The following is a 17,879-nucleotide window of genomic DNA, read 5'->3' as shown; positions in this document are numbered from 1 at the left end:
GGTGATCATTGAACCCAAGGTATTGTACAGAGAACGGGGAAAGGCCAAGCCTGTGAAATACCTGGATATGAGAAGTAGGAGAAGGAAGGCAACAAGCCAGCTATGGAGCAACTGAAGAAGCCAGGGCAGTGTGTGTGTGGCTCGCAGGAGTCTTGGGTCAAGATTGCCAATGCTGTGAGAAATTGAGGGTGTCAGAGTTGAAAAGGTAATTGTGGGAGTAGGTTTCCATGAAGCCCTTGGCCAACTCCCTATTTCTATTTTCTGCACTACAAAGCCTGGGATTTGATTTGTACTCAAACTCAACCAGATTTGCTATGTCCCTACTATTAGGATACAGCCTCTGCCTTTACCATCCTAATCTCAGTCACCAAGAAGTTGCCAATTTTGCCACCTTTCTACTACTCCTTCCCTTCCGCCATACAATCTGTAATTTCATATTTGTTCCACTTCGCCTTAGGTAAAGGGTTATAATGCCTCCATAGACGAATGAAGTATTCCAGGTGAGAAATGCAACAAAATAATGAACTTAACCCCATCTAAAGAGGACCTCCCATAATACCCCTGATGATTGTTGCTGTATCAAAATGAGGCCTAGCTTTGCCAGATATGACAATTTGTCAAGCACGCAGAAATCTACATTTTTAAGTAAAAATGCTCTCATTTAGAAAATTTGATTTGATTTTTTTTTAATTAATGAAAAAAGAACACACTGTGGAGACTAAATAAAACTTATCTGTGGGACAAATTTAACTAAAGAATCACCATGGTGATATTGCTGCTTAGGATCTGCCCATCCAATCTCCCATTCTCCTTATAGCAGTCTGCATTCTGTCACAGTGGACTCACACCAACAGTTCTGACATAACAATGCATAAAGGCCAAAAGGAAAATATAAAACAAAACAAATGTGAATATATACATATACATATACATATACATATATATATATATATATATATATAGAGAGAGAGAGAGAGAGAGAGAGACAGAGACAGAGACAGAGAGAGAGAGACAGAGAGAGAGAGACAGAGAGAGAGAGAGACAGAGAGAAGGAGAGAGAAGTTAATTTTATAAACACACAGAAATAGTGCTGCTTTGGTGTCTCAGGTGGAATCCTACTAGGTATACGTGTGGACCCATCAGGAGGCAGTGTGGTCACTTCCTAAAGACATTCTGCAATGATCAAATCTGAGTTCCAGTTTTTCTTGTTTGAATGGTCTTTGATACTGGTGAGATGCAGTTATGTAAAGAAATCCAAATGAATACACAATACTTACATCTAAAAGATCTAGGTTTTAGAATAATGCGGTAGTGTTCACTGGGTCCAGTACATTCACTTATTCACTCATGGATGGCAACTGAATACTTGGAACGAGGCACACCCCTGCTGAAATCTTCATTTCAATGTACCATTTTACTTGACTAGTTTAAATACAATCTCTCTCATTATATTTTCCTTCTAACCAAACCAAAATTGATTTCTAAGTTGACCCCCTTGTGGCAGACCCAGCTCATTTATGCAAAATAAGATGTTAGTTATTGTGACAATATAGAATTCCTGCTAAAATAGGTGAATAGGTACCAGGCATTCTTCAAAGGTAATGATATCCATTAAGACTTTTTCCTTACAAAAAAAACACACACACAAAAAAAAACAAATGGTAAGAAACTTGACATCCAGATTTAACTTCAAACATCTGTCTACTCTAGATATGTTAATGAGTGTTAGGAGTGATTAAACCTGAATTGGTAGTCTGTGGAAGGGAAGTTAATGAGTTTTAGGAATGATTAATCTTGAAATTGTGGTCTGTGGAAGGGAAGGTAACCTTAGGTGGATGCATATCCACTAAAATAGGTAATATATGAAGAATTAACATTATACACACACACACACACACACACACACACACACACACAGGGTGCCAAAAAAATGTATACACATTTTAAGAAAGGAAAACTATTTTAAAATTGTAATACTCAATATATACCAATAACAAAAGATGAATACAAGTCATGTTTGACTTTCACAATTATAAGAGGTGCTCAACTGCAGCCTTTTATTCTCTCTCACACTGTAGTGTTATATTTTCTCTGCACTATTCCGGCTTCCCAGACACTTCTGATTATGATGAACTACCGCTTAAGCAACGTTGACCAAAGTGTCCACTTGTATACATTTTTTGGCACCTCCAGCATTTTATATATATATATAATTAACATTATATATACATATATAATATACATATTTATGTATACATAATGTATATGTACATATATATTTATGTGTATTTATAGACACAGTTTAAAGTAGCAAGAAATTACAGTAAAACTTTGCTGGTGAATGCTTACCTGGAATATCCACATTTTCTTTATTAATTATCATTTCTCCACTTACAAGGTTTATAGTTTTTGTTATATTTTGCTAGTCAAGAGTTGGAGGCAATCTAAGTTAACATTTATCATGAAATGCTATTTCATGAATTTATTTTTTAAAGAAATATAATGAGAATAAACTTAGCCTAGGCTGACCAAATAATTAAACCCATTCTCAGAAGAAATAAGAGTTCCACTGCACCTCAAAGGTCACTAGAATTTATTTATGTAACCCTGGGCAACCTACTTAAACTTCTGTAGGTCTCGGCTCACCTGTAAAACCGGAGAGTGAGTCAAAATAACTGCTAGGATTTCTAAATCTAATACTAGATGATTGGATTTTTCCATCAAACCCCTAAAGTTTCACTAAGATTGTCTGCATCTCTGCTATCCCATATACTCAAAAAGTGTTAACTTCAATAAGGAAAAGCACTATGCTGAATAGATAATCCACAGTGCAGCTAGCCACCATAGATAAATCAAAATCTATAAATAGACACTCCCCCAACTCACACACACACACACACTCACACACACCGATACACACACACTCACGTAAACATTCAACATTATTATAGCGCCAGTGTTACCCAAACTTCCACCATTAGAGTTTCATGTCAAATCTGAAAGCCACCTTTCACTTAAAAGTGGAATTTAGTTAGTTCCCTTTTTAAAATTAGCCATACCCTATGCAATCATAAGATTATGCTAGCTTTATGCATTTTTTCTAATAAAAATTCAAATAAATACCATCCGTAAATAAAATAAAATAAATTCCACCAAGTACTTTCTACAATTGTGTTGTATACCCTCACTGGTGCACACACTAAACTTTGGAAAATACCTGACTAGCTTACAAAAGGAAGGATATACACAGTGGTCTAGAATATAAAATTTGGTTTTAAAGAAACCTACTATAGTAATATATCCATTGCATTTATTAGGATAGAAAATCATCAACTGTTAAATCCCTTATTCTTTCATTAGTTAGAGGATCTGACTTCATATATTATTTTAAAAGTGGAACAATAGGACCAACAGTTAATGGGCAGAGTTTTTCTTTTACATAGGAATTAGCATAAATCCCACTCTCGTCATGCCAAGTGTTGATGCCAAATCTCTTGGAACCATTTAGATCTGTGAACTGAGAACGACATTTTCTGTGGACTATTGAATAATCATCTTGACAAGGATAACCCTATGGGAGGAGGGAAGAAAGAAAAATGATATTCAGTGACTAAAATATGTAAAAAGGGGTGATTTCTAAAAGTTGATCTTCAATGGTTAATCTTATGATCAAACGCTAATTTTCAAACAATTGATTAATTTAACCTCTCAAAATTACAAATGCCTCAATGAAGAAAATGGCTATTAGATTTATAAGTACTTATAACTCTGAAAGAAGAAACTAGTTCATGGTTGTCTTATTTATAAAACTAAAAAGATAAATTATTACACATTTAAAATTGTTCTAAACCATAAATATACAACATAAAGAACAATTTAAATTTTATAACCATCTACATAAGACACGAACAATTACAATTTCCCTGCCATTCAACACTTTAAAATAAATATAAGTTATAAACATTCCAAAGAATAATATCTTGGGTTATATATAAGATAATTGCTATCAAGTCACACTTTCCAGTAAATGCCATGCTCAAAGTTTCATTCCTGTAAGAAATTTACCTCACCATTACCCAGTATAACGTTGAAGGTATTTATCCTTAGAGCATATCATAAAAGCTTCTATTGTAATAAAACAAGACACTATCATTGACCATTTCCCAAAGGAAATATTGATTCTTTCAGATTACATTAAGGGTAATGGGGACAAGGAACATAAAGCTCTTGAGCTGATTATCTAATATCTGCCTTAAATTGGTACTAATTTTAAAGCAATATGACAATATTGAAATTAAGTCACCAAAAGCTATAAAACAATGAAAGAACACCAAAATGTAGTTTAATCTTAGAAATAATTTTATTGAAAATAATTGAAAATTTTAACCATATGTTCAACCGTAACAATCATTATAGTGTCTATTTATTCACTAAGAGCCTATTATGAGTTCGGCATGGTTGGTGAGTGCTTATGCCTTTAAATCCATAACAGGGCTCTGAAGTAGGAATTACTACTCCTACTTAACATATAAGAAATGATGATTTGCTTAAAATCACAGAAGGAGAGAATTTAAAGACTACCAATATTAAGTGACTCAGCCAGGACTTCAAACTAACCAACTAACTGTAAGACCCATTAACCCTGCAGGCCCCACATGAAATTCTTAATAATTAAGAGATGAAAAGAAATATAAACAATAAAATCCTAAAGTTACATAATATCCATGTCACTTTCTGTATAGTTTGGACTTTTGCTTTTTGTCATTGGGGTCTATTTCTGTGGGGTTTGTTTGTTTATTTGTTTGTTTGTGGTCAGACAGAGGCATTTTAAATGAGATCTGAGCATCACTGGCCCAAACTGCCTTCTCAGAGGGAGGCAGGATCTGCTCATTCCTACCCCAGCTGCAGTCAAACTGAAGAGAGCTTCTAATGCAAGGTCATTGTGTTCATTTATCATTTCCTAGGCAGAGAGGACAATTCATTTTGATGAGGTGAGTGACAAGATTAGACGTGGTGTTTTAGGAAAAGGACTCTGGCAGTAGGAGGTACTAAAGACTGAAGGTGGAAAGGATTGAATTCGGGAATTGTGATTAGCATTGGATCTCAACAACTCAAATGTCATCAGCTAATGGATGGATAAACAAAATGTGGTCTATCCACACAATGAAATATTATTGGACAATAAAAGGAATAAAATACTGATAGGTGCTATAGCACAGATGGACCTTGAAAACATTATGCTAAGTGAAAGAAGCTAAACCAAAATACCATACATTGTATAATTCCTTATATGAAATGTCCAAAACAGGCAAGTCCACAGAGACAAAAAGCAGCTTTTTAGGGGATGGGGGTACAGAGAGGAAGGAGGAGTGACAATTGATGGGTGTGATGGCTAATTTTTTGTGTCAGCTTGACTGGATCATGGGGCACCCAGATATACTTATACACACACACACACACACACACACACACACACACACACCTTGCAATCCAACTCACAGTCTTGAGGACTTTAGGATATTAATAACCAAACTAGGAAGAAGCAGACCATCGAGTTCTCCAAATGTACAGAAAAACATCCTTTGCCAATAAGGCTTAAACGAGAGTTGAAATGAAGAGTAGGAAGAAAAGGAAGTCTGGAGAATTGTTAGGAAGAAGAAAATAAGGGGAAAGGAAAGCAGGACAGCAGGAACAACCAATGTGTTTCCCAATTTACCCATCCCTAGACTTTAATCAAGCAGAATCCCTTTGACCTGGGCAGAAAGAAGTGCATTAGATAAACAAGAATAATGGCAGAAAGGCATGGGAGTGGTCTCCTGGCCCCCAGTCCTCATGAGAATGCTTGAAACAGACCACCTTTCAGGCTGCCCTTGCATTTGCCTGCGGCACATACCTAACTAAGCCGGTAGAGCAGCATGGTCAGGTAGAGGGAGGCTCTGAGAGTCATCTGAGCCACTTTTGGTATCTAGTGGCATAAACAAGATCCGAGTAGCTGCAAGTCTGCAGAGGGGATTTAGCTCTCAGCTGTAGAGCTGAACATCAGATCTGGGACTGAATGGGAGTCACAGAAGGTTTCTGTCGGATCAACAATATCTACAAGAGTGGAAATGAGGCAGAGTCATCCCAAATATGCCATGAGGGTTCCAACCAAGCCCAGAGAGAAATAAGAAAAGACTGAGAGTTAGCAATGTCCAGCAAGGAAAAGAGCAACCAGGTGGACTAGGGATATCATCCTGGAGACAAGAACAGGCAAAAAATCACACACACACACACCCTATTCTTCCCTTCTGGCAGCAAGATGCTAAGTCGTACCCCTCTCCATTTACCTGGATGCCCTCTTAGGGAGGGTTGCAGTTACTATTGCTGCATGTTACTATTACCAATCCATAGCAGTGTAAAACAATAGCCGTTTCCAGATTCTTTGGGTCAGGAATTTGGAAAGGGTATATCAAAGACAGTATCTCTTTGCTCCTCAATGTCGAGAGCCTCATCTAGGAAGAAGGGAAAGCCAGGGTGACTCGAGGGCTGGAGCCGGAACCTGTCACGTGGACTGGTAGCTGACACGGCTGTCTGCGGGACCTCGGCGGTGGCTGCTGACCAGAATACCTACACAGGTTCTCTCCACCTGCCTGTCTGGGCTTCCTCATGGCATGGTAACCGGGTTTTGAGAATAAGGATGGCACAAAGAGAACCAGGAGCAAGCCATATTGCTTTTTATCACCTGAGTCAGAAGTCACATAGCATCACTTCCACCATAGTCATAGTTTGCCAGATCCTAGGGGAGATAACACAGATACTGCCTCTCTGTCAAAATCACACTGTAAGAGCACGCGGGGTGGCAGTAGATGTTGCACCCATTTGGGGACAATAACAATCTGCCACAGGGAGAAAAGTAGGGTGTGCTGGGGTTCCCCAGGGCACTCCTAGGTTCAGTGACTTGCTAGGAGGACTCACAAGACTCAACATATATTTGTACTCATGGTTATGATTTATTACAGCAAATGGATACACAGCAAAATCAGCAAAGGGAAAAAAGGCACATGGGCTGAAGTTCAGAAGAAACCAGGTGCAAACTTCCAAGAGTCCTCCTGCAGGGAGTCACACAGGACGCACACAATTCCCTCAGCAATGAGTTGTGAAATGTTCTCTACTGGAGATGCTCATTAGAAACATGGTGGTCAGGTTTTTCGGGGGGGGCGGGGGCTGGTCATACAGGCACCCACTGCCTTCAACATACCAAAATTCTAGACTTCCAGAAGAAAAGCAGGCGTTCAGCATAAACCACATTGTTTGCACAGTTTGGGCACAATGAACCATTCTTACTAGGGAATCTTATCCTGAAAGGCAAGTTTCCAGATGCCCACCCCGGGCCAACCTTGCAAGCAGGCTTTTTAACAGACAGCAGCCTCAATTCTGCTGTATTAGCTCTACCCTGCAAACAGGAGGGGAAAGGATCTCTGAGAAAGTGAGTTCTTTCAAGAGAGATTAACACTTCTTATCAGAACTATTTAATTTATGGAATCGGACTAAGCTTTAAATGGATAGAAAAGTTAGCGTTTTCCCTCTGGTGGTGGGCTCAGAAAGAAGGCCAGTTACCAGACACATTTCTTCTGCATGTGTGAGTTGTAGACTATTGCTATAGTTTCAACACTCTGACATAATAATTAAATGTTTGTTCAACATCAGTTGAGTGGAGGTGGGAAGAAGTGTTTAGAAATTGTGTATAGAAAAATATTTTTGAATTACCACATATTACTGTTGCTTTTGCTGTCCATTATTCTGGTGTTACACAGGGCCTGAGTTCTGACAAAGTTAACTTAAAATAGGACAATCTCTGCTAACTTTTTCTGAGCCCTTCAGGTAGATGAGGGTAAGTGAAAGGATCTGTCTGAGGTGTGGAATGGGTGGGTCTCAGCACTCAATGGCTTATGCAGAGCCACACCAGAGAGACATTTCACAGGAAGAACTTAGAGGACTTACCTGGCTAACTGGGATAAAGAACCAAAGATGTTCCATAGCTTCAAACCTGGATGGCTAGGAGAGTTCTCACACCACGAAAAAAAATAAAAAAGACACAGAGATCGGGGAGAACTTGTTTTAGGAGGAAATGATGAGTCACATTTTAGACATTTTCCATTAGCGATAATATCAGTACAAAATGCTTATTTAGAAGGTGGTGCTATGGGACAGATGACCTGGAGAGAGCTCAGTGTGCCAAGCACAGCACTAATCATTGGCTGGGAAAAATAGCTACAAAGAACATTATTGGAGCCATGAATTATATTTGAATATGGACTGCGGATTACGTAGTTATATTGCTTCAATTTTCCTGAGATTGAAAACTTTACCATGACTATACATGAGTCCTCGTTCTTAGGAAATATATACTGAACTATTTAGAGGTCAAGGGGTACAATGTCTCCTACTCTCAAAAGGTAAACAATTGGTGACTCAGGGTAAAGATTATGTGGGAGCTCCTTGTGCTATTCTTGCAACTTTCCTGTAAGTTTGAAATTAGATAAAAACATGTTCCCCCAAAAAAATGATGGCTGGGGAGCCATGGGAATGGATGAATTCTCTGAGATTGTGTATAACGAGAGAAGTAGGGTTCTGGGGCCGAAATCCTGGGGACACGTATGGCTGGATCCATAAAGAAACAATAAAGGGCAAAGAAGGAAAGATACTCAGAGAGTGGTGCATGTCATAGATTCTGAAGGGAGAGGGAGGTCAAAGAATGCTTGGTAGCCAACAGATACTCACTTCCAGAGAAGCACCATAGAGGGCAAGACCTGACCAAACACAACCAACAGTAAGAATCAATCTCTCCTCATCATTGAATGTGCTGTCTCAAGGAAGGGTTGAAAAAGTCAAATGAAACATCCTGATAGAAGATGGAAAAACAAAGAGTGTCAGGTAAAGGAGCATTGAGGGCAACAGGCTCTGCTGAAGCAGGAGCCCCTAAGATGCAGCAAGAGAATCATTACAGGGGGGGATCTGTCTTTAAGATCTTTCTTCTTCCTTTTCTTCTCTTTTTTTCTTTTTTAACATATCATAGAAAGATAAGTTAGGGTGTTACAGGAGGGTCCTCTTGGTGAACAGGGCCCCCAACCGATCTTCCTTCATTAGGAAGGACAAACAGAATCAGGTTTTGCCACTTACATCAGTAAAATCTATCCGTGTGTCTTTAAGTGATGGCGTCCTACTCTTAGCTCCCCAGCCCCTCCTCTCCATCCCCATCAGCCCTTGGGTGTTATATTCTTACTCTAAGCACCATTATCTCCCGAAACATTTTACAGAATAAAATGACATTGGTATTTTTTTAGTCAACCATAGACCCCATCCTCACCCAGTTTTTCCCAATCTTCCAAGAGACTGTTCCGTCGTTATTCTTATTTGATTTCATCCCTTTTCTTTAGGATCTTTTATTGTTATTTTTGATAGTTTTCTGTTTCAAGGTCATTTTCAGTTTTAGGCCTGCCTTCTGGAACTTCGGTAACTCTGCCTAATTTAATGTTTTAAGATAACCTGACAGCATCGTTCAATTCCTTCATCCAGACCATCTATAAAACTACATAATGGGTTCTGTTTCCTGGCCAAATCAGTCACTGTGAACTAACCTTGTGTCCACCATTACAGAGAGCTATTTGCCACCTGGCATTCATACAGCAAAGACCATTCTACCGTAGCATGCCTCTAGAAGTATGTTCATTTGCGGTACTTCATTTACTTTTAAAAAGGTATTTTAGGCAGCAAGCTTATTAATGTGAATGTCACATTGGATGGAATGAAAGTCAACATAAAAGTGGATTGCTGTGATATTTTGTTTCATTATTTTCAGTACACATCATGCATAAAAGTCTTCAGCACTTATATGCACTTGACTGAAGACCTGTCTTCCCTTAATAAGGTTGTCTTCTAAGCACACATGCAGAGTGATGTGGGAGGAAAAGAACAATTCCCCTACAGCCAAATCTACTGTATCAACCCTGGGGACGGCAGGAGATAGGCATCTCAGACAGATCCCTTCATTCATTTCCTTCACTATTTAAAAATGATTTCATTTTTATTGGATATTTTTTCTCCTGATGATTGCATTACAAACATATGAGTAATTGGCATAGATAGCTATAATAAATATATAACTAATTAGATGTAATTCTGTTACAAATTTAAGAAACATTTACTATCCCTTTTTAGTTGATACTATTTTACAAAGGAAGAGTGCTTATAACAAGTACAGGTATGCAACTAAAGAAAAATAGTCATGGGAAGTGCAAGGAAGTTTAGGTTATGGGTATAAATGAAACATTTGTATCGTTAATGAGTCCAGTCAACATGGTAAGGTTTCATCACAAAGAAAAATGGGCGGATTTACATGAACAAACATTTCACAAAATAAACTGATTTAATACCACACAAACTTTAGTAATGGCCAGCATCAAAAACATTAAACCTTAGCTATTGACTAATTTTTTCTTTTTAATGCACAAATTTTGATTGGTCCTATAATTTTAATCATATAAAAACAAATATTATTTTTCTTATTCTTCAGTGTATATTATATGAGCATACTTGCTACTGTTTTATATTTGGAATGGTGTGGTTAGGTATAAATTTGAGGCTTAGGTTTCTCAATTAAAAAAAATTGTTTGTTGTTTTTATCCATTACAAAAGTCAAATATGTTTATTGTAGAAATTAAAGATAATCAAAAAGAATGAAATCTCCTATAATCCCAAATTCCCTGAAGTAGAACTGAGCTGTATGACTTAATCCAGAAACAAAAAGATCATGGTTACTTAACTTCAGAAGGCAATATAAGATGAAAGCATAATTTCAGAAAAAAGAGGGTTCTTACTACAAAAAGGACACAGTACTAAAAAATGCTTAGGAATCTGAGTTTTCTAAGAATAGAGACCCACAATTTCTCAGTTGGTGATACACAAGATGAGAAGTTATAATATTTATTCCCTAATTTTCAAGTAGACTTAAATTAAATGTCTGCCACAGTCCTTCCAAAAAGATCACTTGGTCACAAATAAGTGACTTAGGATGGGGCATGATAAATGAAAGAGAATCAAATAGTAGAATTTGGGAGTCAGAGGACTCACGAATATCCTTCTGTTTATATCAGTGAACGGGAGAGAGAGAGAGAGACTGAACTGAGATTTTACGTAATTGGTTCACATGAATGGAAGGCTGGAAACTCAGGCAGGATTTCTATATTACAGGTGTTGAGGCAGAATTTCTTTTTCTCCAAGAAACCTCAAGCTTTTCCTCTTAAGGCTACCATCCACTGATTGGACAACGTCCACTCACATTATTGAGGGTAATCAATAAGGCAAATCCTATTGCACCCCAATTAAGTGGGGAATTGTGGAAGCCTGCGTAACTATATAAGCAACTGCCAGTAGATCCTGAGGTTGCAGCTGAGCCTAGAAAATACGGTCCCTCAGTGCTGGCAGAATGCCATGAAATTCAGAAGGAGAATTGTTTGCCTCTCAGCTACAGAATCATACCTGTTTGCACGTGCACAAGGTCAGCACATATAAGTACAGCACACACTGAGATCTTTCAGGTATGAAGTAGGCCACCATCTCCCCCTGAACTCAGGTAATAGGAGGCTATTTCCATGGTTAACTAGCAGCAGCATTTGGGAATACACTGACATTCAAAAGGTACTAGGCACGCCCACAGGACCCCCCTTCTCCAATTTCACCCGATACCACTACCTCATTTGCAGAAGAATCTAAAACTCATTTATTTCAGTTAGTAAGAGAAATGGGACATTTTGCTTAAAATAGGGTACAGAGGTTCAAAAGTACTTCACAGAAAAAAAAAAATGAGTATTATATGCTTTAGTTTTTTGTAATAACACTTATTCGTGTATTGGTAATACTTTCAAGAGTGTTAACAATAACAGAATCACATAACATGACCATGAAATACAATAACATAGTCAAAAAGAGCCAAGGAGACAGGACAAAAGGAGGGAGGAAACATGGGTAATCTTTACCAAATGCCAATGAGAAGTATACTCTAAAAGGATACTTCTTTAATAAGTTTTTCAATCCAAAAAGCAAACATAATCCAACTTGGATTATATAATGCCAATGCAGTTATAAAATGTATAGTTGTTTGTTTTTAGTGGAAAAAGGAGCCCATGAAGGCAGGAAGTCATCATGCAGTCCTGGGTCCAGCGAGTCCAGGGAAGGGGCTGGAGCTGCTCAGGTGGCAGGGTTCTGAGGGATTCAAGGCCACAGCTAATTTCTAATGGTACAGAAATATCAGTATTTTAACAACGCTGTAGTAATACCAGTACATAAAGGCCCGGTGGTAGGACAGGCCGATCCTGCTGTTACGGGGAATATTTCTTTTCTTTTCTTTTTTTTTTTTAATTTTATTTCTTAAACAGATGCAGCCTCTTTTCTTCCCTACTGTGAAATACTGCATGGACCTCATGTGGTCAATTAGGAATGCATGCCAACTTTAAGACACAATTCTCTATTAAAAACTTCCTCAGCTTTCTATCCCTAAATGAACTAGGGTATACAACACTTTTTTATTTAAAGGTAACTCATATGCCTGCAAAGATAGGTCAATAGGCAGCTCTATTTAGGAAGACAAAATGGTGCTTCACACTTGATGCTGACCAACCAGATGTACCCGAATAGCAGCTGTATGGCTGGAAGGAGCCATTAACCTCCAAAGTGCTCCCCAAAGTTCAGTGAGGTCTTGGTCATCTGACTCAGTCTTTGGCCCCACCCTTCTTTCCTGCTGTCTTGTAGGCCCACATTTAGAAGCTAGCCAACACTTGGTGTTCCCATTTTCTCACTTTCTCAAGTCAATGGCTTTGATTCCATTGTAGAAACTCATCCGATGGCCACATCCTAGACTCTGTCATTCCCCACAATTGCTCTACCTCTGAAGTCCCCATGAACTCCAGCACATCCCCTTTACTCATCACCTCCGATTCTTCTAGCTCTCTCATTCCTTCACTACTACTGTGCTTGTTTCTCTTCTTTTCATTTCAACATTTTCATTTCCTTCACCCTTCAACTTCCGGAGTTTGCTAGTCCCTGCACGAACTAATTCTTTTCCTTACTCATCTTGAGTGTGTTCAGTAGACTCTCCACCATTATTCTTGGCTTACTTGTCCCCTGTCCTAAAGACTGCAAATAGCCAGCCTTGGACAAGTCCTCTAATCTACCTTCAATTTTTCCTCTATTTTGGTTCTTTTAGAGAAAGATGGGGAAGCTTTTAAAAGCTTTCACTGAAATTGAGATGAGCCATAATACACATCCAGTGTAGGAGGTGGCGTTCTGAAGAAGTAGCATGCAATTACCTTTCATTTCTCTCCTTGGAAATGATTTCACATCTTCCTAATACCCTATATTTCCTTATTTATGTCTAGAGCTATGGTGTGATAACTTGTACTCCCTTTAATCATCCTATAATGCTGTCCCACTTTATGCAAATATGAATCAAGCAAATATAAGAGACCATAATATAAAAATTAATAAAGTCTCAATGCACAAAATTTGAAATAATATGAATCCAAATATTTTAAGATTTCATCCTGAATTCTTTAATTGCAAAGATGGTGGACTCAGTGAATGGTGAACTATTTATACTAAGGCCATGTGGTGAAGTATCTAGCAAGTAAAAAAATATTCTGCTTCATTTGTTAGTATGTTATGAAGTATATACACTTGTTTATGTGCATGATAACTTCAGCACTATTCTGCTGTTATTTAGCTATCCACTTATAATTTAAGATAATTTTTGTATCCTATAACAGTGTTATGCAAGCATTCATTAAATGGGGGTGCTAGAAAAAATTGCCAGGAACATGTCTCAAAATCAATTACATTGGTATGGAAGTTAGAAGTGAATGAACAAAACTCTAAATGAAGCCAAACAACTGCTGCCATGGCATGCTGTGCTGTTAATGTGGAAACAAGCAATGGAGAAATAGTAGAAACAATGCTGAAAAAATTAAAATGATAAATACACAACACAATGACTAAAGATTTATGCACTCTGAGGACACATCCCACATTCTACACATTTCTTGTGTAGGGGGACATTAGTTCTTCAGATTTTTGTGAGGTTTTAATTATGTATCTTCAACTCCCTCTTGTTTAGAGATGGAGCCAAATTCCATTTATATAAGGAAATGGGCCTGAATTCATTTTTAAATAATAATTTGTTTCCTTGTGGTTTTTCTGATTATAAATGATCATGCTAAAAAATGTAACGATGAAGAAAATCACCTACAATTTCACAATTCAACGACCAACATTACTAGCATTTTGACTGTTTCTTTAGTGTTTTTCTCTACATTTTTACATAGTTTAGATAAAATGTGCATTCAATTTTATATCTTAATGTTTTTCTTAGCCTTCAATGAAGATTTATTAAGACACTATCTATGGACGCTACAAAGGTTGCGTAAATCTCATCATATTATTTAATTAGTACTATTTCTAACAGAAAACATTAGGTACTTTCCAAGTTTTACCATTATAAATAATCCAGTGATGAGTATCTCTGGATATAAATTTTTTTCCTAGTTTAAATTATTTTTCTTTGGGGAAATTTCTTAGAAGAATTATTAGATTGAATAGTATCTTGATACATACTGCCAAATTCCCTTCCAGAAAAATTAAAGCAAATAACAATTTGCCTGGCAACAGGTAAAAGAATACATCTTGAAGGGGGTCGTAGGGCTGAGTGAAAAAGATAAAGGGATTAAGAAATACAAATTGGTAGCTACAAAATAGTCACAGGGATGTCAATACACCACAGGGAATATAGTCAATAATGCTGCAATAACTTTGCATGATGCCAGGTGGGTACTAGACTTATTGGGGGGGTCACACATAAATTATATAAATGTCTAACCACTATGCTGTCTACCTGAAACTAATATAATGTTGAATGTCAAGTGTAATTAAAAATTAAAAATAGTATATATAAAAGAAGAACTCATCTCACTCCATCTTCACCCCACTGAGTATTAAATTTATAAATTTAATTTATAATTAATTTAGTTTTCCAGTCCTCTAAAATGGTAGTTATCCCTTTTATTTGAGATTTCTGTCCCAGTTATCTCTCGGATGTATACCACAAAAAATAATGGCTACAAACAACAATTTATTATCTTCTTCTTGGAATCTCTCATGGGTTGCAGTCAGATGGCAGCTAGAGTTGGAGTCCAGGCTCAACTAGGCTGGATGTCCAAGATGGCTTCCTCACTCATAAGTCAAGTGCAGCAGTGTTTCTCTTCATGGCCTCTTGCTCTAGCACAATCACCTGGATTTCTTACATAGTGGTTCAGAGCTCCAAGAGTTGGAAGCAGTCTTGTTAAAAGCTAGGTCTAGATCTGGCACAAGGTCACTTTTGCCATAGTCTATTGATCAAATCGAGGACCTGACAGCCCAGATTCAAAAGGTGGAGAAACATTCAAATCTTGCTGGGAAAGTGGCCTGTGCAAACAGGAAGGTCTGCCATCTTTGGAGATAAACTACCGTATCTTCTCTATTGATCTTTATTGATCTAGACTTTTTTCCTCATGAAAGTATTTTAAATGTTTGTTGCTACAGTAATTTGTATACTTTTTTTTTATAGTTTACTCGCCAGTTAGTGCTGATATGAAGGAAAGATACTCTTTAACATGTTTGTTTTGTATTTAACTACCTTACTTATTCATCCTAATTCCTACTCAGTTTAATACCTTGGTTCTCCTATGAAGATAATCATACTATCTGAAAGTAAGGATATTTTCTTCTCTTGTTCAATAATCAAATCTCTTATCTATTGCACTGGTTAAGTCTTCCAGAATAAGACTAATAGGACACAGACTTGTTTTGTTTCTGTTGTTTAATTTTTTAAGTAAAAGTATATTAAAGTTGTCAAATGGTCATATTTTATGAACACACACATTTCCCAGAGCTAAATTAAGCCACTTACTTGTACATGTCAATACAATACAAATGAATAGAAAGGTAGATTCTTATTTCAGATCAACTGAATTCAGGGATGAGGATAATAAAACAAGGTGAGGGAGAAAGTAACTAATATATTTCAGACACTGCAATATTTTCTCCCTGAAGTCTATAAACAGCCAAAAATAAATCATAACCATAAACCATTACATTGACTCCCACAAAGAGCTACTATCGCTAAATAAATATAAAACATCATAAATTTCAGCAATTTGTCCTTTCTTCCCAAACTTGACTCTTTAGTAGATAGAAGGAACCATTTTAAGTACATAAACAAGTATTAGAATATGGCTTTTCAGCCCTCTGATACTCACAAGTGGCCGATAATCATATGGTGGAGTGTAGTTCTCAGCATATGTGGTCAATGCATATCTAAGGAGGATGGATAAGTTGATGATTGAGAAAAGGAATGACTCCAAGAAAGATATTTTACAATTTTAGCAGTATATATTTTACATGAAATGAAAACATTTTATGAAGGAGTGGCCCGAATAAACATTTTAAAGCCCACAACTGCCCAGGCCTTGTTTATAGCGCTAACTACCACCGGCAGCGTGCCCTTCCCTCATTACTTCCGATTCAGCATCATCTCCTGCTCCCCTGTGCTAACGATGTGCTACCAACCCCAAGTTCCTCAGCTCAGTCCCTTCCAGACGTTTGCAGTTCTCTTTACCACCCACTTTCTGCCTCTCAAACCTTTTGGATCCTATGCCTCACGTCCTCTCCTGGATGACAACTGAAAAGATCACAGAAAACAACCAGGAAGACTGAGATAACAAGAGCTTCCCCAACTTCCATCCCATGAAACATACAGAAATGCAGGAGGAAATACATCCTCCCTTCCCCAAGTGTACAGGCACAGCCAAGCGCAAAAGGGAAACCCTGAGAGGCTAGAAAAGTATACTGATTAGAATGGGAAGCCATAAGCTCATGTCCCAAGCATAGGGACAGAAGACATGCTCTTGAGTGGGTTCACAGAAGGCAAAGAGGAAACTCCTACTACTCACAACCAGGAATCTGTAAAGACTGAATCTCCACATGAAAGAGACCAAAAAGAAGAGGACAAACCTCCAGTAACCAGTCCAGGGAAACTTGCAAGGAAGTTTCTCTCTGTTTGGAACTCAGGGTGGGGGAAAAATTATTCTCCTATGAAAAATTAAATACCTACTTCTGTTCCTGGCAATATTATGGGACTAGATGGTCAAAGAAACTATCCTCAGAATTGCACACCTGAAAATATTAGATACAAGGAAATTTAAACATTTTAATGATGGCCGAGCTTGTGGGAGTGTAAAAGAATTCAACAAGTAAAAGAATTCCAAAACAACAAGAACGTCCAACTCAGAATGGTTATTGGGTACAATCGCTAATATTTACCTGGTGGTGACCAACAATTCCTGACAGACTTTCAAGGTGTGGTTTCCAAAGTACTAGCATTAGCATCACCTGGGAACCTGTTAGAAGTGCAAATACAGTCATGTGCTTCGTCATGGAGTTTCAGTAATGATGGACCAAATATGCGACAGTGTCCCATAAGATTATAATGGAGCTGAAAAATTCCTATCACCTAGTGGTGTAGCAGTTGTCATAACATTGTAGCACAATGCATTACTCACATGCTTATGGGGAAACTGATGGAAACAAACCTACTGCACTGCTGGCTGTATAAAAGTAGAGCACATACAATTACATACAGTGCATAGTACTTGATAAGGATAATAAATGACTACGTTACTGGTTTGTGTATAAGTCCATACACAATACTATTTATCACTATTTTAGAGTGTACTCTTTCTACCAAAAAAAAAAAATTTCCTGTATAACAGTATGCTGTGTTAATGCTGAAACAGACTCATTTATCTCACATTTAC

At 37.6% G+C, this 17,879-nt stretch overlaps 1 protein-coding gene across 9 annotated transcripts in view; it reads right to left on the bottom strand.

The window, feature by feature from the left end:
- Nucleotides 1-17,879, bottom strand: part of CFAP95 (cilia and flagella associated protein 95) — a 155,825-nt gene that overhangs the window by 79,821 nt on the left and 58,125 nt on the right. For 6 of the 9 annotated variants that reach the window (XM_074330542.1, XM_074330540.1, XM_074330539.1 and 3 more), the window contains exon 5: nt 16,323-16,380. The exons of 1 other annotated variant lie outside the window; for it this stretch is intronic. In XM_074330542.1, coding sequence (XP_074186643.1) covers nt 16,323-16,380 — 58 coding nt within the window. Of the gene's footprint in view, nt 1-2,343; nt 3,572-16,322; nt 16,381-17,879 lie in introns of those variants that run through there. 2 more of the 9 variants (XM_019730568.2, XM_074330546.1) reach the window with 2 other exon arrangements.

The sequence above is a fragment of the Rhinolophus sinicus genome, linkage group LG04 (genome assembly GCF_036562045.2).
Source record: "Rhinolophus sinicus isolate RSC01 linkage group LG04, ASM3656204v1, whole genome shotgun sequence".
In the NCBI taxonomy this organism is placed as follows: domain Eukaryota; kingdom Metazoa; phylum Chordata; class Mammalia; order Chiroptera; family Rhinolophidae; genus Rhinolophus; species Rhinolophus sinicus.
This window is presented reverse-complemented; position numbering and strand designations above follow the sequence as displayed.